Genomic DNA, 25563 nt, shown 5'->3' with positions numbered 1-25563 from the left:
CACTTTAAAATTCTGCCCTCTTGTATTAGGCATTACCACTCTGGGAAGAAGGTCCTGTCTACCTGACCATCTTGTACACCTCTGTCAAGTCACCTCTCATCCTCTTTTGCTCCAAAGAGAAAATCCCTAGCCCGCTCAAACATTTCACTGAAGGACCACACTCTCTAATTCCGACAACATCTAACCCAGTAAATCTATGTTAGAAATTATTTTCTGCCACATGATATAAACTCAATTCCAAAAAAATCATCCCCAGACCCATTTTTTTCCCCTGAAACCTTTGATCCACCAGCTCTATCTGTTCTTTCAGGGCTTTTCTTCTCAAAAATCCTGAAATGTTTTTGACTTTAAAGATGCTATCTCAATACAAGTTGTTCCTGGATTTAAGTGACATAGGTTTGTGCCCCTGAAGCTAACGGACTGTTTGAAGTGGAGTCCAGCACTTGACTGAAGCTCTTAGCCCTTCTGAAATGAAGTCCTGCAATCAGTCCCTGAAGCAGTCCCTGAATCAGTCCCTGAAGCCTGATTATTTATTGCTCTGGACAATGGTTGTTCAGAACAGAAAGGCATTTGCTTAATGCATGAGCAAAATGCCCCTTTCAAAAAGAGCTTCCCAGCTTTCTTACAAGAAGACACAATCATTTTGGAGTCTGTCATCCTTAATGCTTCAATTAATTCAGCACGCTGTTTGATCACCCAATCATTTATTGCTGTGCAGAATGAATTGATAGATACTTTATTGATCCCAAAGGAAATTACAGTGTCAGAGTAGCATTACAAGTGCACAGATATAAATATTAGAAGAGAAATAGAAAGAATAAAAAGTAAGTTATCACAAACAGTCTACAGGAAGGGGTCACTGCTTCCCTGGCTATAGATTGAATCATTAAAGAGCTTAATGGTTGTGGGTAAAAGTGACCTCATTTAGTACTGTTTGCAGTTGTCTCAGTCGATTACTAAAAGTGCACCTCCATTTAGCAAAGTTGGCCTGCAGAGGGTGAGAAACATTGTCCAAAATTTCCAGGATTTTCCATAGGGTCTTTTGTTATACCATAGCTTCCAGTGTGTCCAATTTGACTCCTATAATAGAGCCAGTCTTTATACTCAGTTTATTGAGCCTGTTGGCATACAAATGTAGAAACATAGAAAACCTATCTCGTAATACAGGCCCTTCGGCCCACAATGCTGTGCCAAACATGTACTTTATTTAGAAATTACTTAGGGTTACCCATAGCCCTCTATTTTTCTAAGCTCCATGTACTTATCCAGGAGTCTCTTAAAAGACCCTATTGTATCCGCCTCTACCACTGTCGGTGGCAGCCCATTCCATGCACTCACCACTCTCTGCATAAAAAACTTACCCCTGATATCTCCTCTGTACCTAATTTCAAGCACCTTAAAACTGTTCCCTCTCATGCTAGCCATTTCAGCCCAGGGAAAAAGCCTCTAACTATCCATAGGATCAATGCCTGCAATCATCTTATACACCTCTATCAGATCACCTCTCATCCTCCGCTGCTCCAAGTAGAAAAGGCCGAGTTCACTCAACCTATTCTCATAAGGCATGCTCCCCAATCCAGGCAACATCCTTGTAAATCTCCTCTGCACACTTTCTATGGTTTCCACATCCTTCCTGTAGTGAGGCGACCGGAATTGAGCATAATACTCCAACTGGGGTCTGACCAGGTTCCTATATAGCTGTAACATTACCTCTTGTCTCTTAAACTCAATACCACAGTTGATGAAGGCCAATGCACCGTATGACTTCTTAACCACAGAGTCAACTTGCGCAGCAGCTTTGAGTAGACTCGGACACCAAGATCCCTTTGATCCTCCACACTGCCAAGAGTCTTACCACTAATACTATATTCTGCCATCATATTTGAACTACCAAAATAAAACTTTCTGGGTTGAATTCCATCTGCCGCTTCTCAGCCCAGTTTTACATCCTATCAATGTCCCGATGTAACTTCTGACAGCCCTCCGCACAATTCACAACACGCCCAACCTTTGTGTCATCATCAAATTTACTAACCCATCCCTCCACTTCCTCATCCAAGTCATTTATAAAAATCATGAAGAGAAGCAATCCCAGAACAGATTGCTGAGGCACCGACTTCCATACAGAATAAGACCCGTCTACAACCACTCTTTGCCTTCAGTGGGCAAGCCAATTTTGGATCCACAAAGCAATGTGCCCTTGGATCCCATGCCTCCTTACTTTCTCAATAAGCCTTGCATGGGGCACCTTATCAAGTGCCTTGCTGAAATCCATATACACTACATCTACTGCTCTACCTTCATCAATGTGTTTAGTCACATCCTCAAAAAATTCAATCAGGCTTGTAAGGCATGACCTGCCTTTGACAAAGCCATGCTGACTATTTCTAATCATGTTATGCCTCTTCAAATGTTCATAAATCCTGCCTCTCAGGATCTTTTCCATCAACTTACCAAATACTGAAGTAAGACTCACTGGTCTATAATTTCCTGGGCTATCTCTATTCCCTTTCTTGAATAAGGGAACAACATCTGCAACCCTCCAATCCTCTAGAACCTCTCCCGTCCCCATTAATGATGCAAAGATCATTGATAGATGCTCAGCAATCTCCCCATTAGCCTCCCACAGTAGCTTGGGGTATACTTCATCAGATCCCGGTGACTTACCCAACTTGATGCTTTCCAAAAGCTCCAACACATCCTCTTTCTTAATATCTACATGTTCAAGCTTTTCAGTCTGCTGTGAGTCATTCCTCCAAATGCCAAGATCCTTTTCCATAGTGAATACTGAAGCAAAGTATTCATTAAGTACCTCTTTTATCTCCTCCGGTTCCACACACACTTTTCCACTGTCACACTTGATTGGTCCTATTTTCTCACGTCTTATCCTCTTGCTCTTCACATGCTTGTAGAATGCCTTGGGGTTTTCTTTAATCCTGCTCGTCAAGGCCTTCTGGCTCTCCTGATTTATTTTTAAACTCCTTCCTGCTAGCCTTATAATCTCCCATGTTGATGCCATTGTCCCAGCACATCACCACATGGAAGATTGTACTGGTGACAACAGACTGGTAGAACATGTGAAGGAGAGGCTTGCATACTCCAAAGGACCCCAGTCTCCTCAGGAAATAGAGGCAATCCTGGCCCTTCTTGTACTCAGCCTCTGTGTTGGTGCTCCACTCAAGTCTGTCATCCAAGTGCACTCCCAGTTACTTGTAGGTCCTCACCATATTGTCATCCTCACCATCACCATCAGTTCAATTCTTTACAATTAACACTACCAAATCGACTGCAGGGAAGGCCACAGATCTGGTGCTAAAAAAAAGGCACATTCTGAATGAAGTTCTGTGTTCAATCTCCAGAAACAAAGGCTTTTTCTCAAAACTGGACCAGAACAGGAGTTTAAGAGGTTCAAAGCCTCTTGAATGGTCACATAATTTACTGAGTCAGGCATTGCAAAAGATATTTTTAGTCCATTGGATGAGTGCACGTGATCTAGATAAATGTATGATTGTCACAGTACATTCTGCTGGCTAATTTAGTTTTACTTCCGATGTTTAAAACCCTTTGTACTTAGTTCCTTGGAGAGAGCAGCTTGTTATCTTGAAGTTGGATCTTGTATAGCATCAAAATAAAGCCTTTGTTCATCCTGTGATGAAGCAGACAGCATGACACTGATAGGAACAATACACAGGCAGGCATTTCAAATGCCGAACACTGCACAGCTTTCATCCAACAAGTACAAACATGTGGCTCTACTGATCGGTACGGGTTCAATTTGGTCACTCCTGTTTTGGTCCTGACATAAGACATAGACTTCAGAATACACCTAAGCATCAAGAATGCTAATTTTTTTTTGCAGGCACATGTTATTACTTTAGAAGCTTATAGCTTCAGGGATAATCAAGGTGTAATTTACCCAGAAGTAAACAGTCTGTAAGAACAAAAGAAGAATAAAAACTCATCTGATTTATGAAACACTAATCACAATCCTATGGGTCACAAAGTGCTTTACAACCAAAGAAGTCCCCTTGAATTATAAACATTAGAGATTCTGCAAATGCTGGAAACCCAGAGCAACACACACAAAATGCTGGAGAAACCCAGCAGTTCAGGCATCATCTACGCAAATGAATAAGCAGTTGACATTTCAGACCAAGACCCTTCATCAGGACTGGAGAGAAAGTGAAAGAAACCAGAAAAGAAAGATGGGAGAGGAGAAGACGTATAAGCTGACAGGTGATAGACGAAGCCAGGGGGGAATGAATTAAAAAGCTGAGAGGCGATAGGTGGAAAAGGTAAATGGTTGAAGAAGAAGGAATCTGATAGGAGAGGAGAGTGGACCTTGGGAGAAAGGGGTGGAGGAAGGGCACCATGAGGAGGTGATGAGCAGGTATGGAGAAGAGAAGGGGCCGGATCGGGGCCAGAATGGGAATCGAGGAGGGTACCCAGTCGAAATATGAAGTGTGACTCTTCCAACCTGAGTGTGGCCGCATCATGGCATTAGAGGTAATCATATCAGAATTGGAAATCAGACTGAAATGGATCAAATATTCTTTGTTGGCATAGGTGTTGGTGTATTATTGTCACATATACCAAGATACAGTGAAAAGCTTGCTTTGCATATTTTTTATGCAGATCAGCCATTACTCAGTGCATTGAAGTAGAACAAGGTAAAACATTAATTCAAAATAAAGAATAATACAGAGAAAGTGCAGTGCAGGTACACAATGAAGTGCAGGTTCATGATGAAGTTCTGTAGATTGTGAGCCGAGTCCTTTTTATTGGACAAGAGTCTGATAACAGTGGGATAGAAACTGTCCTTGAACATGTTTCAATGTTGTATCGGCCAAGGCAGTGAGAGACTGCTCCATTTCCTAATATAAACCCACAGGATCTTTTTTGTTGATGTGAGATATCAACAGTTTAACATCTTAATTAAAAGGCATAGCTATGATTCAATCATAACTCTGCACCTCCTGACTGAATAAAACAACAGTCCTGGAGTCAGTATGCAACTCTCTAACCTTGAATTTACCACATACTGGATCATATTCTCTATATACACATGACTGTGTGGCTAGACATGGCTCAAATACCATCTATAAATTTGCTGATGATACAGCTATTGTTGGTAGAATCTCAGATGGTGGTGAGAGGGCATACAGGAGCAAGATATGCCAACTAGTGGAGTGTATTCGATGTGTAAGAGAAAACAGCTGACTGTGGACTTTAGGAAGGGAAAGACAAAGGAACACTTATCAATCCTCATAGAGGGATCAGAAGTGGAGACGGTGAGCAGTTTCAAGTTTCTGGGTATCAAGATCTTTGAGGACCTAACCTGGTCCCAACATATTGATGCAGTTATAAAGAAGACAAGACAGTGACTATACTTCATTAGGAGTTTGTCCTGGGTACTTTGTAGGCTAGTACCCAAGATGGAGCCAACTAAATTTACAACCCTCTGCCGCTTCTTTCGGTCCTGTGCAGTTGCCCCACCCCACCATACCAGACAGTGATGCAGTGTATCAGAATGCATCTCCACAGTACATCTTTAGAAGTTTTTGAGTACCCAGGACATCCTCAAGGAGCAGTATCTCAAAAGACAGTGTCCATTATTAAGGACCTCCAGCACCCAGGGCCTTTTCTTACTGTAGGAGGTACAGAAGCCTGAAGGCACACACTCAATAATTCAGTAACAGCTTCTTTCCCTCGGCCATCTGATTCCTAAATGGACATTGAACCCTTGGACACTTTTATAATATATATTATTTCTGTTTTTTGCATATTTTTTAATCTATTCAATATACATATACTGTAATTGATTTACAGTATAATTGATTTACAGTATGTAATTCTTTATTATTATTTTGTGTTTTTTTCTTCTATATTATCTATTGCATTAAATTGCTGCCACTAAATCAACAAATTTCACGACACATGCTAGTGATAATAAACCTGATTCTGATTCTGATGTCCAGATGGTATCTCACTGCTGAGTATTCCTGGTTGGTATCTCACTACAGAGTATTCCCTTTTGGTATCTCACTGCTGAGTATTCCTGGTTGGTATCTCACCACAGAGTATGCCCTTTTGGTATCTCACTGCAGAGTATTCCCGGATGGTATCTCACTGCAGAGTATTCCTGTTTGGTATCTCACTACAGAGTATTCCTGGTTGGTATCTCACTACAGAGTATGCCCTTTTGGTATCTCACTGCAGAGTATGCCCAGATGGTATCTCACTGCAGAGTATTCCTGGTTGGTATCTCACTACAGAGTATGCCCGGATGGTATCTCACTGCAGAGTATTCCTGGTTGGTATCTCACTACAGAGTATGCCCTTTTGGTATCTCACTACAGAGTATGCCCGGATGGTATCTCAATGCAGAGTATTCTTGGTTGGTATCTCACTACAGAGTATGCCCTTTTGGTATCTCACTACAGAGTATTCCTGGTTGGTATCTCACTGCTGAGTATGCCCGGATGGTATCTCACTACAGAGTATTCCTGGTTGGTATCTCACTACAGAGTATGCCCTTTTGGTATCTCACCACAGAGTATTCCTGGTTGGTATCTCACTACAGAGTATGCCCGGATGGTATCTCACTACAGAGTATTCCTGGTTGGTATCTCACTACAGAGTATGCCCTTTTGGTATCTCACCACAGAGTATTCCTGGTTGGTATCTCACTACAGAGTATGCCCTTTTGGTATCTCACCACAGAGTATTCCTGGTTGGTATCTCACTACAGAGTATGCCCGGATGGTATCTCACTGCTGAGTATGCCCGGATGGTATCTCACTGCAGAGTATTCCTGGTTGGTATCTCACTACAGAGTATTCCTGGTTGGTATCTCACTACAGAGTATTCCCGGATGGTATCTCACTGCAGAGTATTCCTGTTTGGTATCTCACTACAGAGTATTCCTGGTTGGTATCTCACTACAGAGTATGCCCTTTTGGTATCTCACTACAGAGTATGCCCGGATGGTATCTCACCACAGAGTATTCCTGTTTGGTATCTCACTACAGAGTATTCCTGGTTGGTATCTCACTACAGAGTATGCCCTTTTGGTATCTCACTGCTGAGTATTCCTGGTTGGTATCTCACTACAGAGTATGCCCAGATGGTATCTCACTGCAGAGTATTCCTGGTTGGTATCTCACTACAGAGTGTGCCCAGATGGTATCTCACTGCAGAGTATTCCTGGTTGGTATCTCACTACAGAGTATGCCCTTTTGGTATCTCACTACAGAGTATGCCCGGATGGTATCTCACTGCAGAGTATTCCTGTTTGGTATCTCACTACAGAGTATTCCTGGTTGGTATCTCACTACAGAGTATGCCCTTTTGGTATCTCACTACAGAGTATGCCCGGATGGTATCTCACTGCAGAGTATGCCCAGATGGTATCTCACTGCAGAGTATTCCTGGTTGGTATCTCACTACAGAGTATGCCCTTTTGGTATCTCACTACAGAGTATGCCCGGATGGTATCTCACTGCAGAGTATTCTTGGTTGGTATCTCACTACAGAGTATGCCCTTTTGGTATCTCACTACAGAGTATTCCTGGTTGGTATCTCACTGCTGAGTATGCCCGGATGGTATCTCACTGCTGAGTATGCCCTTTTGGTATCTCACTGCAGAGTATGCCCAGATGGTATCTCACTGCAGAGTATTCCTGGTTGGTATCTCACTACAGAGTATGCCCGGATGGTATCTCACTGCAGAGTATTCCTGGTTGGTATCTCACTACAGAGTATGCCCTTTTGGTATCTCACTACAGAGTATGCCCGGATGGTATCTCACCACAGAGTATTCCTGTTTGGTATCTCACTACAGAGTATTCCTGGTTGGTATCTCACTACAGAGTATGCCCTTTTGGTATCTCACTGCTGAGTATTCCTGGTTGGTATCTCACTACAGAGTATGCCCAGATGGTATCTCACTGCAGAGTATTCCTGGTTGGTATCTCACTACAGAGTATGCCCAGATGGTATCTCACTGCAGAGTATTCCTGGTTGGTATCTCACTACAGAGTATGCCCTTTTGGTATCTCACTACAGAGTATGCCTGGATGATATCTCACTGCTGAGAATTCCTGGATGGTATCTCACTGCAGAGTATGCCCTTTTGGTATCTCACTGCAGAGTATGCCCTTTTGGTATCTCACTACAGAGTATGCCCAGATGGTATCTCACTGCAGAGTATTCCTGTTTGGTATCTCACTGCAGAGTATGCCCGGATGGTATCTCACTGCAGAGTATGCCCGGATGGTATCTCACTGCAGAGTATTCCTGGATGGTATCTCACTGCAGAGTATTCCTGGTTGGTATCTCACTGCAGAGTATGCCCGGATGGTATCTCACTGCAGAGTATTCCTGGATGGTATCTGGACTGCAGAGTATTCCTGGATGGTATCTGGACTGCAGAGTAGGTCTAGCTGGTATATCACTGCAGAGTATGCCCATTTACTGAATAAAAAGTCACCATGGGCTTAGAAACTGGAGCCAGCGAATGTGGTGGATGTTGGTTTGATTACATGGGCTAAGATCAGAATCAGAATCAGGTTTAATATCACCAGCATATGTTGTGAAATTTGTTAATGTTACAGCAGCAGAACAATGAAATGCATGATAGACAAATAGAGAAAAAATTTGAGTTACAGTAAGTATATTCTGTATATGTCTAATAAAATAAGTAGTGCAAAAAAAAACAGGAATAAAAAAGTAGTGAGTTAGTGTTCATGGGTTCAATGTCCATTTAGGAATCGGATGGCAGAGGGGAAGGAGCTGTTCATGAATCACTGAGTGTGTGCCTTCACGCTTCTACATCTCCCTTCTGACGGTAACAGCAAAAAGAGGGCATGTCCTGGGTAGAGCTGATCCTTGAAAATGGATAAGGCACCACTCTTTGAAGACGTCTTGGATACTACAGAGGCTAGTACCCAAGGTGGAGCTGACTAATTTTACAAGTTTCTGCAACTTATTTCGGTCTTGTGCAGAAGCCCCACCCCCATACCAGACGGTGATGCAGCCAGTCAGAATGCTGTCCACTGTAGATTTGTAGTTCTTGAGTGTTTTAATTGACAAACCAAATCTCCTCAAAATCCTAATGAAATATAGCCGCTGTCTTGCCTTTTTTAATAGCTATGCAATATGTGGCATCCAGGCTAGGTCCACAGAGATCTTAATACCAGAAACTTGAGCCAGTGAGGGTGGTGGATATGGATTCGATTGCATGTACTTAGAAACTGGGGCCAGTAAGGGTGATGGATATGGTTTTGATTGTGTGTACTTAGAAACTGGGGCCAGTGAGTATGGTGGAACTGGTTCAATGATAACATTGAAAAGAAATTTGGATAAGTATAGTACATGGGTGGGAGGGGTATGGTGGGCTATATCCCAGTGCAGATTGATGGGACTAGGCAGAACTAGGCCACCATTGAGCACATCTACAAGAAAGCAGTATCCATCATCAGGGAGACCTACCATCTAGGTCATGCTGTCTTCTCACTGCCACCATCAGGAAGGAGGTCTCATATCACCAGGTTCAGAAACAGTTATTACCCTTCAACCAAAGTGGATAACTTAACTCACCTCAACACTGAACTGATTTCACAACCTATGGACTCACTTTCCAAGACTACAACTCATGTTCTCAGGATTTTTTTTTTTTTTTGCACAATGTTTTGTTTTACACATTGGTTGATTGTCTATCTTTGTTTTTCATTGACTCTATTGAAATTTTTGTATCCCTGAAGCAAATAAGTCTCAGGATTGTATATGGTGATACATACAGTAAATACTTTGATAATAAATTGAACTTTGAATAATGTGTATTAGATAGGCAGAAGGACATGTTTCTATGCCGTAACGCTGTATGAGTCTATGACTCTGTTCCCAGTGATCAACTGGAATAGATATGACTGGGATAGAATAGGAAGACATCCAGCAGATTTAATATACTTGGACCTTCAGATGACATTAGTTATCTCACACACTGGGGTCTAATAAAGCAGATTAATCAGCTTGAACCAACTGCACATTAGCTAACTGTGATTAAAACTTTAGAAAACAGGGATGAAGATAAACAAAAAGAAATCTGCAGCTGTGTGATTGGGATTACTGCATTGCCAGGGGAAGAGTCTATTCAGGACCCCACCTCTGTTCACTGTACATTAATGATGTTGAAGAGAATTTGACAGTACTAGTTTAAATTAAAGCATTTGTCTGCCATAGTAACTACAGTGACCAAGCTGTAGGTCAATTGATACCTATCAAAAACTGAAAGATAGATAGAGTGGAAATGGAGAGAATTTTCCTATAGTGGGGAAGTCTAGGACCAGAGGGCACAGCCTCAAAATACAAGGATGTCCTTTTAAAATGGAGATGAGGAGGACTTTCTTTAGCCAGAAGGTGGTAAATATGTGGAATTTATTTCCACAGATAGCTGTGGAGGCCAAGTCATTGGATATATTTAAAACGAAGGGTTGGTAGGTACTTGATTTGTCAGGGTGTCAAAGTTTATGGGGAAAAGGCAGGAGAATAGTCGAGAGGGATAATAAATCAGAAAACTGAATGGGCCAAGTGGCCTAATTCTGTTCCTCTGACTTATGGCCGTATGGTCTTTATAATTCATTGTATGATGCATTTCTTTGAAACACATCCATGTGATAAAGCACCAGGTAAAAGTGTGAATGATTATAGTTACCCCACATTATAAATCTGTTTGATCTAGGTAAATATCTCATTGAACTTGATGAATAATTACATCAGTGATTCACTGAATTATCAGCTTAGTTTCTACATTCAGCTCCTGAAGTGGGTCTTGGACCCACAACATTCTGATTCAGAGGCAAACAATAAATTGATATTATTTAGGAAAGGCATGTCTGTAAAAGTGATCTGAAAATGCACAAAGCCCAAATCCTGCTAATTAAATTGTTCCAGTACAATTACAAAGTGGCATCTAATTGACAGAGTGGAAATGTACCCTGTTCTCAGGCATGGCATTATTCTTCAGCTTTGAGGGATCACAGTTTGTTGAAATAGGAAATAGTTTGTTGAAATCTGGGCTCAAACATCTTGTGATTTTCCATCCTTTTTAATGGACAGAAACCTATTAAGGACTTTCCCAAATTTTTGGAGCTTGTGTTTCATCTCTCATTCTTTCCTCCACTGTATCACACCCCTCTCCCCACATCCTATCCTGCCCCAAACAAGCTCTTTAATCTGTGTGATGAAGTGGAGAATGTGATTCTGAGAACACTGAATACACCCATTATTGAGTTTACCTAACACAAGAAAATGCAAGTGCTGGATTCCGGAGCAACACACAAGGTGAATGAGGAACCTGATGCATCAGGCAGCACATATGGTTGGTTGGCATTCTGGATCCAAACCCTTCAACTGAACAGATGAAGTCCAATCCAGATGAAGGATCTCGACCTGAAATGCTGATTGTCCACTTCCTTCCATAGATGCTGCCTGCCCTGTTGAGTTCCTCCAGCAGGACAAAGAAGATGTCTTCCTTTTTTAAACAAAGGGGCTTCCCTTCCTCCACTATCAACTCTGCTCTCAAACACAACTCTCCCATTTCATGCACATCTGCTCTCACCCCATCCACCCGCCACCCCACTCAGGATAGGGTTCCCCTTGTCCTCACCTACCACCCCACCAGCCTCCTGGTCCAACGTATAATTCTCCGTAACTTCCACAACCTCCAACGGGATCCCACTACCAGGCACATCTTCCCCTCCCCCCACCTTCTGCTTTCCGCAGGGATCGCTCCCTATGCGACTCACTTATCCATTCGTCCCCCGCATCCCCACTGATCTCCCTCCTGGCACCTATCCTTGTAGACATTAGACAATAGGTGCAGGAGTAGGCCATTCGGCCCTTGGAGCCAGCACCATTTTCAATGTGATCATGGCTGATCATTCACAATCAGTGCCCTGTTCCTGCCTTCTCCCCATATCCCTTCACTCTGCTATCTTTAAGAGCTCTGACTAACTCTTTCTTGAAAGCATCCAGAGAATTGGCCTCCACTGCCTTTTGAGGCAGAGCATTCCATAGATCCACCACTCTCTGGGTGAAAAAGATTTTCCTGAACTCTGTTCTAAATGGCCTACCCCTTATTCTTAAACTGTGGCCTCTGGTTCTGGACTCACCCAACATCAGGAACATGTTTCCTGCCTCTAGTGTGTCCAATCCCTTAATAATCTTATATGTTTCAATCAGATCCCCTCTCATCCTTCTAAATTCCAGTGTATACAAGCCCAGTCGCTCCAATCTTTCAACATATGACAGTCCCGCCATTCCGGGAATTAACCTTGTGAACCTATGCTGCACTCCCTCAATAGCAAGAATGTCCTTCCACAAATTTGGAGACCAAAACTGAACACAATGCTCCAGGTGTGGTCTCAGCAAGGCTCTGTACAGCTGCAGAAGGACTTCTTTGCTCCTATACTCAAGTCCCCTTGTTATGAAGGCTTGTAAGCAGAACAAGCACTACACCTGCCCTTACACTTCCTCCCTCACCACCATTCAGGGCCCAAGACTGTCCTTCCAGCTGAGGCGACACTTCACCTGTGAGTTGGCCGGTGTGGTATACTGCGTCCGGTGCTCCCGGTGTGGCCTTTTATACATTGGTGAGACCCGACACACACTGCGAGACCGTTTCACTGAACACCTATGCTCTGTCCGCCAGAGAAAGCAGGATCTCCCAGTGGCCACACATTTTAATTCCATGTCCCATTCCCATTCTGACATGTCTATCCATGGCCTCCTCTACTGTCAAAATGAAGCCACACTCAGGTTGGAGGAACAACACCTTATATACCGTCTGGGTAGCCTCCAACCTGATGGAATGAACATTGATTTCTCTAACTTCTGTTAATGCCCCTCCTCCCCTTCTTACCCCATCCCCGATTTATTTATTTCCCCCCCTTTCTCTCTCTCTCTCTCTCTCTCTCTCTCTGCCCATCACTCTTTCCCTGTTCCCCATCTCCCTCTGGTGCTCCCCTCCCCCCTTCTTTCTCCCTAGCCTCCCATCCCATGATCCTTTCCATCCCTGTATCCCTTTTGCCAATCACCTTTTCAGCTCTTAGCTTCACCCCACCTCCTCCTGCCTTCTCCTATCATTTCGGGTTTCCCTCTCCCCCTCCTATTTTCAAATCTCTTACTATCTTTTCTTTCAGTTAGTCCTGACGAAGGGTCTCGGCCTGAAATGTCAACTGTACTTCTTCCTATAGATGCTGCCTGGCCTGCTGCGTTCCACCAGCATTTCGTCTGTGTTGCTTGAATTTCCAGCATCTGCTTTTTTCCTCGTGTTTGCGTCCTCCAGCAGATTGTTAGTTGGTCCAGATTCCAGAAGCTGCAGTCTCTTATGCCTCCATGAATCTCTATTGGTGCGTTCCACTTTATCTTAGTGGAAGTTAAAGTCAAGATTTGCCATCATCCAAAAGATAGAACTGTGTTGCAGGCAAAGCAGGGTACCTTCAGGCTGGATTGCATGCTATGTGTTCAATACTGAGTTTGCCACAAGAGAGTCAAAGCTGACATTTTGCTGATAACATGAACTACCTTTGTTGCATTTTTTAATTACTCATTTTCCTTTCATACACAGCAGTAGGTTATGCACAGGAGAGTCTGCAACTGCAAGTGCAGAGCAACACACAAATTGCTGGAGGAGCTCTGCAATTTAGGCAGCATCTATGGAGGGGAATAAACAGTTGACATTTTAGTGCAAGACCCTTCATCTAGTCAAGATGAAGCCCTGTTTATTGTGTCTGGCTTGCTGAGTTCCTCCAGCATTTTGAGAGTGTTGTTCAAATTATTTTTGGAATGGGGATAAGGCAAATGAAAAGTGTAACTTGTTCTTTCACCCATATTTTCATCGAATCAGCTTGGAACAGACCCTTCACCCATCGAGTCTGTGCTGACCATCAATTACCTCTTTGCAGTAACCCCCAAATCAATCCTATTGCATTTTATTCTCCCCACATTCTCAGCAATTGCCTCAGATGCTACTGCTCACACACAGCAGCTATTGAACGTACCAATCCACACAGCCTTGGTTGATCCAACGTAACTCTCTTTGGAGCTACCTTTGCATCCCTCTGTAATATTCTGCATTTCCAATGCACGAACATCTGTTCCATTGGATAAGCATCTAATTTACTGTGAGTGAATGGGATTGGGTTCTCAGGAAGGAAATGTGTATATCTGGATTGAGATTTGCTGTGTCACTGAAGTATTTCCTCACTGTGTAATCTATTCCAGCTAAAAGTTTAACAAAGTATGTTTGCTGAAGTAGGGAAGCTATGCAGTGTTGATGAGAGTAAATCACAGGGCCATACATTATCCTATTTGGGATTGTACATGAATCGCCACACTCTCAGTCAAATGCTGAAAGGTCGTACGCATTTTTTTCACTTCTAAGGTCATTTGATTTTTTAAACAGCTTCTTTTGTTGGAATAAATGCTTGTGTTTTGTACAGCAGCCAGAAGAGCAAACTCATCAGAGAGGCAACAGGGGAGTCACGAGATGTCCGTGATAAAGCGTCCCAGAACATCCGACTGCTAAACAGAGAGCCTGTTCCGATAAAAGCCAGAGCAAAAATATAATAAGAGTCTTGTGCTGATCCTTGCATTTGTGGCCAGCACATTAACCCATCCTTTCTTCCCATTTGAACCAGCATTTCAATTGTGTGCTGAGGTCTTTATGAGCAATCCAGAGCTGACAGCAGCTCTTTCATTGCCCATACCACTAGGTTCACCAAGTCCGTATTCTTAGTATCCCTCAAGTCAGTCAGTTTATGACTTGCTTTGATTAACTGATTTGCTGCTGGCTAGCATGAGAGAAGTTTGTCAGGACTCTCTGACTCCTAGGGTCATCACAGCAGGGTCAAGCTGTGCTGCTGATGTTAATTAGAACCTAATTTGGCATTACTGTACTGTGAACTGATGGTGTGGGGATTGCCATCCAGTTTTCCTTCCTTAAAAAAACGTGTATTTATTTGTTTAGGTCATAGGCAGGAAATTGTATAAACTATCGACTAGTAATTGGCCAGCAATGTGATGCAAGATTGTGCAGAGAGGAGGTGGGTGTTGGATAAGTCAATCCAAGATCATTAGGATAAGGAACTGAATTAGCTCACCACTATTGCCTGTGGAGTAAGAAGACATCAATTTCTGGAGACCCTCAATGACATACACGAGGAACATTTAAAAGGAATCTATCAGAGTGGATGTTAGCTTCCAAGTATGTTGCTGGGACTTGAGGACCTGAGATCTGTAAAGATAGAATAGGTTAGGACTTCTTTCCCTGGAATGTAGAAGAATGAGTGGAGATTTGACAGAGGAATACAAAATTATGAGTGGTATAGAGAGGGTAAATGCAAGCAGTCTTTTTTCCATAAGACCATAAGACATAGAGGCATAAATAAGCTATTCGGCCCATCAAGTCTGCTCCACTATTTTATCATGACTAATTTATTATCCCTCTCTAATCCATTCTGCTGCCTCCCCCCCCCCCCATAAACACTGATACCCTGACTAATCAGGAACCTATCAACCTCCGCTTTAAATATACTCAATGATTTTGCATCCACAGCCATCTGTGGGCATGGGTTAATGAGAAAAGGTGAATTGCTTAAGGGGAACATGAAGGGGAACCTCTTCACTCAGAGGGAAATGGTGGATGCGGGTTTGATTTCAACATTTAAGAGAATTTTGGAGAGTTACATGGATGGGAAATGTGCGGAGTACTATGGTCCAGGTGCAGGGTGATGGGACTAGGCAAAAAATTAGTTGAGCATGGACTACATAGGTCAAAGGTCTTGTTTCTGTGAAGTAGTGCTCTATCACTCAATAACTCTATAAGCTCTCTTCATTTCTTTTTACAAATATACAAAAGTGTATTCACTATCAAAAAATATACATAATCAGGGATCCACAAAACTACTTGCAATTTCAAATTAAAATACAATTAGTATTATCTACAAAATATTCAATTCCCCGAGGGCCCCTCTCTTCTTGGAATGCCACCACTGTTCCCACAGAGTCAGCATGCTTCCTCTCTAAGGACCGTGGTCACCCAGCCAAAGCCCTCACCTGCCCACTGCCTGACTGGCCAGGCATAGGAACAGACCAACCAGGAGGCACCCCAAGCGATCCACCCTTCCACTCCTTCCCCCTCTCTGAGGTTTCTCAAACAGGGGCTGCACTCTCTCACACTCCATACATACTGACTCCTGGCTACAGAAAGGACAGGTGAACGGGCTAAGAAATCTGCTGCATGGCACTGCTGCACTCTTGTTTATTTGCACAGTTGGGGAATGGAGAGATGTGCCAATGCAAATTCAGGCATTCTTTTCCACAGGCCTTGCATTTGAGGTCAAGAGTTCTATGAATAATCTTTGGTCTGAAATTGAAAGTTATCTCCAGTTACTGGAAACCCACGTAGAATGAAATCAAAGCCTATATAGTACTATCTGTATTGATATACATTCTGTGTGCTGAAGACACACACTCAACACTTTATGAACAGCTTCTTCCCCCTGCAGTCAGTCTGAATGAGCCAACCCATGAACACAATCTCACTATTTTTGTTCTCTTTTTGTACTACTTATTTAATTTATTTTTCAATATTTTTTCTAATTATAATTTATAGTATATTTATTGTCGTGTACTTCTGCCACAAGACAACAAATTTCTTGACAAATATCAGTGATATTAAACCTGATTCTGATTCCATATGATGTATGATATTACCTTGGCACCACACAGCCATTTGACTTCAATGAGATGACACATACAGTAATAGAATTTTGTAAGAACTATTTGTTTTCTAAAATTAATCAGCCTCTCTATTGGAAGCACAGAGGCAATCTTTATGAAAAGTAAGGGCTTTAAGGGGTTTGTGCTTGCCTTATCTAAGCCCCAATCTTGCGAGGGAGACCCTAATTTCCTCAGGAGCACTCACAACCACATTTGATTTATAGCTCATTTCCTGAAGTATTATTTTAATCATTGCACCCTGTTAGAGGAAGTTCCTATCAGCGTCTTGAGTAGATGACTTTAATCCCTGGTACAAAGACATCCACCCTGATCCAAAAGATAAATTTTGCCATTACCACTTGTGCCTTAGCCAGTCTGAGCTTGCTGAGTCTGTGCTTGAGTTGGGTGTAGTCACACACACAAGTTCGGGCATGATTCTGCATTGCACTGATATTGTAATCCCCAAATCGGGCAAAGATTAAACCAGTAGTGCTTTGAAATATTCGCAGCAATTGCAGATTAAACCTCATTACCAGGGGTTAAATGTGTGCACTGTTAAATCTGCTGGTATGATTGATTGGAGGAGAGGGGAGGGAGACAGGGGAGGAGGGCAACCTCAGTCAGAAATGGACTGTAACCTCTGGCACTGCAGACACTCATTAAGATCAGATCCTGATTCCCATCCTCACAAGGCCTGCATCCAGATGTTTTGGTTTCAGCTTTTAAAAGGAGACAAAGACCAAATGTTTTTTTAAAACTAATACGGCTGATTTGCAAATGACAAGAGTTGTGAGTGCACATTACAATCGTCCCACACTTCCCTCCAGAATTAGTGCAGAGTTGGCTTCTCAGCATCAGCAGAGCAATCTTTGTGTACTTCTGATCAGAATTTAAGGATATAGAGACTTACAGCACAGTACAAGCCTTTCGATCCACAACATTGAGCCAACCTTTTAACCTGCCGTCAAATCACTGTAATCCTTTCCCTTCTACATAACCCATGTGCCTATCTAAGAGTTTCTTAAATGCCCCTAATGTATCTGCCTCTACCACCACCTCTGGCTGGGTGTTCCACACATTCACCACTCCCTCGGTAAAGAACTTACCTCTGACATCCCCCCATAATTTCCGATAATCACCTTAAAATTATGCTCCCTTGTATCATCCATTTCTGCCCCGGGTACAATCTCTTGCTGTCCACTGGATCTATGCCCCTTATCATGTATTTCTATGTGGAGAAAGTTAATCTTCCTGTTCAGGTATTAAATCTTTCTTTTAAGATCCCTTGCTTTGAAGAATTACTTCTCCATAGATAGTTCTATCTCTGTTTTAAACTTAGCCTTTTCAACTCTTAGAAGGTTCAGTTTTTCAATTATTGGCTCCCCTCCCCACTCCATCAAACCTTGCAACATTAATTTGATTTTGTACAGACCCAGTCTGTGTTCAGTACCAAGAAATCAGTTTTCAGTTCCAGATTTTTTTTAAAGAAAACAAATGTTTCATAAGATATTGAACTGTTTAACTGGTTTGCATTTAATTTGCAAGTTTGTGAAATAGAAGAGGGATCATCTTCAAGTGGGAAGAGAGAGGGAGAGAGGCGGGAGAGAGGAAGAGGAGGAGAGGTATAGTGAGACAAAGAATGAAAGAGACAGTCTGTGAGAGACACACAGACAAAATGAAACAGGCTAAGTGAGACACAGAGAATGGTGAAGCAAGCAGCAACAGGAACAGTAACTGAGGGGGAAAGGGGAAGAAAAAGGATAGAAAGTAGCAAATGGACAGAGAGAAAGGGAGGGAGAGGGGATAAAAGAGAGAGAGGGAGAAAAGAGCAGGGGAGAGAGAGAAATGGCGCAAAAGAGGGAGGAAGGGTGAGGCAAAGGAGAGAGGAAGAAAAGAAGGGGAGAGGGAGGAGGAGAGAGAGGGGGGGAGAGAGGGTCAGTGAGAGAAGGGGAGGAGAGAGGGAAAGATAGTGTGTAATAGAAAGGAAGAGAGTGAGAGAGAGGTGGAGGGGAGAGCGAGGGAGTGAGGGGGAGTGAAAGAGGGATAGAGAGAGGTAGTGAAAGAGGGAGGGGGAGAAAGAAACGGAAAGAGAAGGAGAAAGAAAAAGAACGTGTGTGAGAGAAAGGGAGAGAATGTGAGTGAAGAAGAGAGACACAGAGAGAGGAGGGAGAGAGACGGGGGAGAGAGAATGAGAGAGAGAGAGACAGAGGGACTAAGGTAGAAAAGGAGAGGGAAAGGGGTCTGAGGAATTGGGGAGAGGAAGAGGGGGAGAGAGACAGATGGGAGGGAGAGAGTGAGAGAGAGAAAGATGGGGAAAGAAACAGGGAGAGCAAGGGGGGGGAGAGAGGTAGAAAGAGAGAGGGGGAGAAGGGCCCGAGGGAGAGTGAGAGAGGGGGGGAGTGAGACAGAGAGAGGTAGAGAGAGAGGGGGAGGAGAGAGAGAGAGAGAGAGAGATATGTTCTGATGACTGCTGTTGTTCTGGCTTGTAGCGTTCCTGATGTTACAGTGTGTGTTAAATGTTCCGATTGGGCATCAGTCTGTGGCAACATTTCCGTTCACTGCTCACTTTTCCTCCCCCACTCCACGTGTGGATTGATGGAGACAGGAAATGGACTGGAGGGAAAGGGTGCAGCTGTGGGCAAAGAGATCCCCTCCCCCAACAGCCACACAGCCACCTCCTGCCTTTGGAAAGGATCCCAGAGCCCAACCAGACAGGCAAAAAAAATCGAGCCACAGAGACAGATGAAATAACAGGGGCCAAGACATCAGTAAGAGACTGGAGATTTATGTTCTCAATCATGATTTTTCCCATCCTGCAGGAAGACCGGGGGAGGAACGTACAAATACTGAACTAATGTACAGGGGAGAGAGGGAAATAGAGTCAGCCATTGCCCAAGACCTTGCATGTGTTTGTTTATTTATTCCTATTTAACGATACAGCATGGATACAGCTTTGAACTGTGCCGCCCACCCCCTCCCCCCAGCAACTCCACTATCCTGATTTAACCTGAGCCTAATTATGGGACAATTTACAATGACCGATTAACCTACTAACTGGTATATCTGAGGGAGGAAACTGCAGCACCCAGACAAAGCCCACACGTTCCGGGGGAGCACGTACAGATTCCATACAACTGACATTGGAATTGAGCTCTGAACTCAGACGCCCCAAGTTGTAACTGTGTCATGCTAAAAGTTATTGATATCATAATAGGCTGAAATTATATAAAGGAATAGCTGATATCGCTTATTACCTGCTGTTCCCTCCCCCCACCTGCTAGTTTCTGTCCCCTTCATTTCCAGTAAACCTAAAGATTAGCTTTATCTGTCACTTGTACATTTGTACATTTGAAATGCACCATTTGTGACAACGACCAATACAATCTGTGCAAGTGTTACCACGCTTCCAGTGCCAACATAGCATGCTCACAACTTTACTAACCTGTACATCTTTGGACTCTGGGAGGAAACCAGAGCACCTGGAAAAAACCTACACAGTCACAGGGAGAACGTACGAACTCTTTACAGACAGCGGTGGAATTGAACACTGACCACTGGCTCTGTAAAGCAGTACATGAACAGCTACACTACTGTGCGACTGTGAAGGGTCTCAGCACGTTTGCAAGTACACTCAAAAACTTCTATTGTTGTACTGTGACAGGCTACATCACTGTCTGGTATGGAGGGGCTACTGCACAGGACTGAAAGAAGCTGCAGAAGGTTGTAAATCTAGTCAGCTCCATTTTGGGCACTAGCTTACAAAGTACCCAGGACATCTTTTGGGAGAGGTGTCTCAAAAAGGCAGCGTCCGTTATTAATTACCTCCAGCACCCAGGAGATGCCCTTTTCTCACTTGTTACTATCAGGTAGGAGATACAGAAGCCTGAAGGCACACACTCAGTGATTCAGGAAAAGCTTCTTCCCCTCTGCCATCTGATTCCTAAATTGACATTGAAACTTTGGACACTTCCTCACTTTTTTTTAATGTACTTGTTTCTGTTTTTACACATTTTTAAAAATCTATTCAATATATATAATTGATTTGCTTGTTTATTTATAAATTATGTTTTATTTTATTTATTATTTTTTTCTCTCTGCTAGATGATGTATTGCATTGAGCTGCTGCTAAGTTAACAAATTTCACATCACATGACAGTGATAATAAACCTGATTCTGATTCTGAAACATCGACTCTTTATTTCTCTCCGTCGATGGTTGCTGACCTGCAGCATTCCTCCAGCATTCTGGTTGCTCTGCTTATATCCAAATACATCAACCCATCAGCTTATTTCTCCTTTAAAACCTTCTGTGGTAGAAGCTGAAATAATAAACTTGCCTACTGCTCAAATGATTCGGGTTTCTTTGTCCACTGGCTACTTCATCCTTCCTTTCCGAGTCTCAGCCTAAATGTCGACTGTTTATTTCTCTTCATAGATGCTGCCTGACCTGCTGAGTTCCCCCAGCATCTTGTGTGTGTTACTGCACAACTATGAAGGTTTCTGATTATTACAGCAGACACAAAGCATGTGAAACCAAGATTTGAGAATGTGAAATAAAACTCCCATAAACCGCATCTAAATAGTTGGAACTCCCAGTGGTGTGGCATCAATTCATCAGCTCCATTTCCCACACTGCATGTTCAAAGCTCCTTTTAAGCTTATCAGGTTTGCTGCAAAATTTAATGTGGTATACCAGAACATCTTTTTAAAACATGGATAAAAAGTGTGTGACAGTATTAATGACACAACATTAGATAGTCCTGAAAATATGTCATCTGCCACCACCAAACTCTCAACCATGCTAGGTTAATTGATTTTTACTGTACGTGCTTTGGACTCGTAGAAGCAGACCAATATATGGCCCCAGATCTGGTCATTCAATGAATTGCATGCACAAGAAGCTAAAGAGTCCCCTGACACTCTTGCATTCCACCTCCCTACATTCTACAGATGTGCCATGAAGAGCATTTTAACAGGGTTCATCACCACCTGATATGGAGGGGCCACTTCACAAGATCAGAAAAATACTGAAGAAAGTTGGAAGCTCAGCTAGCTCCATCATGGACACTAGTCTCCCCAGCACTGAGGACTCTTTCAAAAAGTGATGCCTCAGAAAGGACCCCCATCACCCAGGACAGGCATTCTTCTCATAAGCTACATGACCTTGTAGTGCAGTTAGAGATTGACACGTGTGATTTTGTGGGCATCTCTGAATTGTGACTGAAAGAAGATCATTGTTGAGAGCTTAACATCCAACAGTACACAAGGAATGAGAGGAGCTGGCCAAAGTTGATTGGAAGGAAACATCAGCAGTGATGACAGCAGAACAATAGCTGGAGATTCTGAGGGAAATTTGGAAGGCGCAGAAAAGATACATCCCGAAGAGGTAGTATTCTAAAAGCAGGGTGACACAATTGTTGCCAAAAGGGAAGTCAAAGACAACATACAAACAAAAAAGAGCATATATAATAGAGCAAGAACTAGTGGAAAGTTAGAGGATTGGGAAGTTTTTGAAAACCAGCAGGGCAACTAAAAAGTCATAAAGAGGGGAATATGAAAAATGAAGCCATGAATATAAAAGAGGATACAAAAAGTTTCTTCAGATATAAAAAGAGTGAAGAGATGAGAATGGGTTATTGGACCACTGGAAAATGGTGCTTGAAAATTAGTAATGGGAAAAAAAATGGTGGTGTCTTCACAGTCCTCAACATGGAGGACACAAAGAGAATGCCAAAAATGCAAGAGTGTCAGGGAGCAGAGGTGACTGTATTTGCTTTTACTAAGGAGAAAATCCTTTGGAAGCTGAAAGGTATGAAGGTAGAGCCAGATGGATTACACCCTAGTGTTCTGAAAGAGGTAGCTGAAGAGATTGAGGAGACATTAGATGATCTTTCAGGAATCACTAAGTTCTGGAATGGTTCCTGAGGACCAGGAAATTGTAAATGTCAACCCACTCTTTAAGAAGGAGGAAGGCAGAAGAACAGAAGTACTAGCCCAGTTAGCCTAACTTCACAGGTTAGAAAGATGTTGGTCTATTGTTAAGGATGAGGTTTTGAGTACTTGGAGACACAAAATAAAATAGGCCAAAATAAGCATGGTTCTCTAAACGGGGGAATTCTTTGAAAAAATACCAGGCAGGATTAACAAAGCAGAGTCAGTGGATGTTTTTTATTTGGATTTTCAGAAAGCCTTTGACAAGGTGCTGCACATGAGGCTGCTTAGCAAGTTAAAAGCCCATGGTATTATGAGAAAGAAACTAGACTGGATAGAAGGTTGGCTGACTGGCAGGAGGCAAAGAGGAAATAAAAGGGGCCTTTTCTGATTGGCTGCCAGTGACTAGTTGTGTACCACAGGGGTTCAGTGTTGGGACTGCTTCTTTTTACATTGAATGTCGAAGATTTGGATGAAGGAATTTAGGTTTTTTTTGTGAAGTACATGGTCAATATGAAATTACCATAGGTGGAAGGGGAGGTAGTGTTGAGGAAGTATGGTGGTTGCAGAAGGACTTATAACCCTAAGGCAATGTTAACATTAACTTTGAGAGGACCAGAATACAAAAGCAAGTAGATCTAATTCTGATTCTGTAGCCTCGTTACTTTTGGCTCTTTCAGACTCTATTGTTCTAACTTCATCAGAACAAACTGAAAATTGAAGGGACTAATGGAAAAGGGGTGAGTGGAGAGGTGAGGGAGCTAAGAGAAAGGAAGCCATTAAATGAGAGAGAAAGACAGAGGAAGGATGAAAAGGAAATGGGCAGAATTGCACGCCTGTGTCTGTGTGTATGTAGGACCAGTGTGTGTCAGCCTCTGTGTATGTGTATGTAAAACACTCTCCTGTCAAATGCCTTCTTCTTTATCCATTATCTTTTCCACCTCTCACCACCCAGCTTCTCACAGCATCACCCCATCCCCATCCACCCACTTCCCCCTCACCTAATGTCACCTATCACTTGCCAGCCTGTATTTCTCCCTCTTCCTTCTTATTCTGGCTTCTTCCTCCTTTCTTTCCAGTCCAGATAAAGGGTCTCAGCCAGAAATGAAAACTCTTTATTCTTCTTCATAGATGCTGCCTGATCTGAGGAATTCCTTCAGCATTGTGTGTTGCTCTGGATTTCTGACATCTGCAGAATCTCTTGAGTTTCTGTATATACACTCAGTAGCCACTTTATTAGTTACGCCTGTATACCTGCTCGTTAATGCAGTTCTGTGAGTGAAAACACCTAAGTTTCAAGCTGATAGGAAGGTGACAGCAATTCAAATAATCGCACGTTACAACACTGGTGTACAGAGAGCATCTCTGAACACACAACATATCGAACCTTGAAGTAATTGGGCTACAGCAGAAGACCACAAATATTCATTCAGTCATTTTATTAGGTACAGGAGGTGCCCAATAAATTGGCCACCGTATCTATGTGTAATCAATCTGATCACTTTCTAAAGAGCATTTCTCCAATTTAAAGTTGATCACAACTTAAACAAGGCAAAAGTCAAATCATTTTCTTCACAGGAGGATGTTTCCTACCTGATTCAGTGTGGGTTTATTAGAGATATATTGTTTCAGTTACTGCAGAGGAATATCATTTAAAAGCCTTCCAGTGATATTTACTATATCCTTCGATGAATTATGTATGTGACAATTGAACAGTTTGAAAGCAAGTAAATATATAGGATCTGCACTGGAATGTAAACAGGCATTAAATAGTCAGAGGATTACATTGATTTAAAGAAATTTTTTCAACAGTAAATGATTAAAGTTCAGTCTTCCCCTTGATCTGCATTTCCAAGTGCTATGTGTCTCCAGAGTACGTGTACAGACATGGAAAAAATTACAAGTATCTCTCTCCATCGCAACACAAGTAACTGGGTGCACACACTTCAACTGGAACAGTTATTATCCCTCAACCCTCAGGCTACAGAACCAGCGTGGATAACTTTGCTCACTACAACACCGATTCTTCAACCTATTGACTCAAGGACTTTACAACTCACATTCTCAGTTTTATTATTATTATTATAATTTTGCTTTTCTTTTTATATTTGCACAACTTAGCAACTTTTGCACATTGGTTGTCCGTCTTTGTGTGTAGATCTTTACTGATTCTGTTATTTATCCTTGTATCTATTGTAAATGCTCACAAGAAAATTAATCTCAGGGTTGTAAATAGTGATGTACACAATACGTACCTTGGTAATAAATTTGCTTTGAACTTTGAAAACTTCAACTCCCTCAGTGATGCTGTAACTTTGTCTTTAACATCTTGCAGTACCATGACATTGAATGGACACTCTGGGATCGGATTGATGTACAAGGCATTCAGCCAAATGGGGACGAGATGACACTGGAAGAATTACTGAACTATTTTAAGGTAATTTTAAACATTTATGCAAATTTCTTTGTTTTATTATCCTTTCTCAATGTGGTCTATGTACAGAGGAGAGAAGGAACACACTATCCAAGGCCATGAAAAATAACTTTAAATAAAAACCAAAGTAAGGAAAGCTGTTTACATTTATATTATATTAGAACACAAGGTTCTGCAGATGCTGGAAATCCAGATTAACGCATGCAAAGTGCTGGAGGAACTCAGCAAGTCAGGCAGCATCTATGGAGAGCAATAAACAGCTGATGTTTCAGGCAATCTGCACCATGATTGGAAAACAAGGGGAAAGATGCCTAATAAGGAGGTGGGGGAGAGGAGTTGGCCACTGACAGGTGAGGGAAAATGAAGTGACAAGCTGGCGGGTGAAGGGCTGATGCAGACAGAATCTGAGGGTAG

At 42.5% G+C, this 25563-nt stretch overlaps 1 protein-coding gene across 7 annotated transcripts in view; it reads left to right on the top strand.

Moving 5' to 3' along the window:
* Positions 1-25563, top strand: part of LOC132378004 (ubiquitin-like modifier-activating enzyme 1) — a 416994-nt gene that overhangs the window by 376340 nt on the left and 15091 nt on the right. For all 7 annotated transcript variants that reach the window (XM_059944584.1, XM_059944583.1, XM_059944586.1 and 4 more), the window contains one exon: positions 25051-25152. In XM_059944584.1, coding sequence (XP_059800567.1) covers positions 25051-25152 — 102 coding nt within the window. The remainder of the gene's footprint in view (positions 1-25050; positions 25153-25563) is intronic.

Source organism: Hypanus sabinus, chromosome 19 (assembly GCF_030144855.1).
Source record: "Hypanus sabinus isolate sHypSab1 chromosome 19, sHypSab1.hap1, whole genome shotgun sequence".
Classification (NCBI taxonomy): domain Eukaryota; kingdom Metazoa; phylum Chordata; class Chondrichthyes; order Myliobatiformes; family Dasyatidae; genus Hypanus; species Hypanus sabinus.
This window is presented reverse-complemented; position numbering and strand designations above follow the sequence as displayed.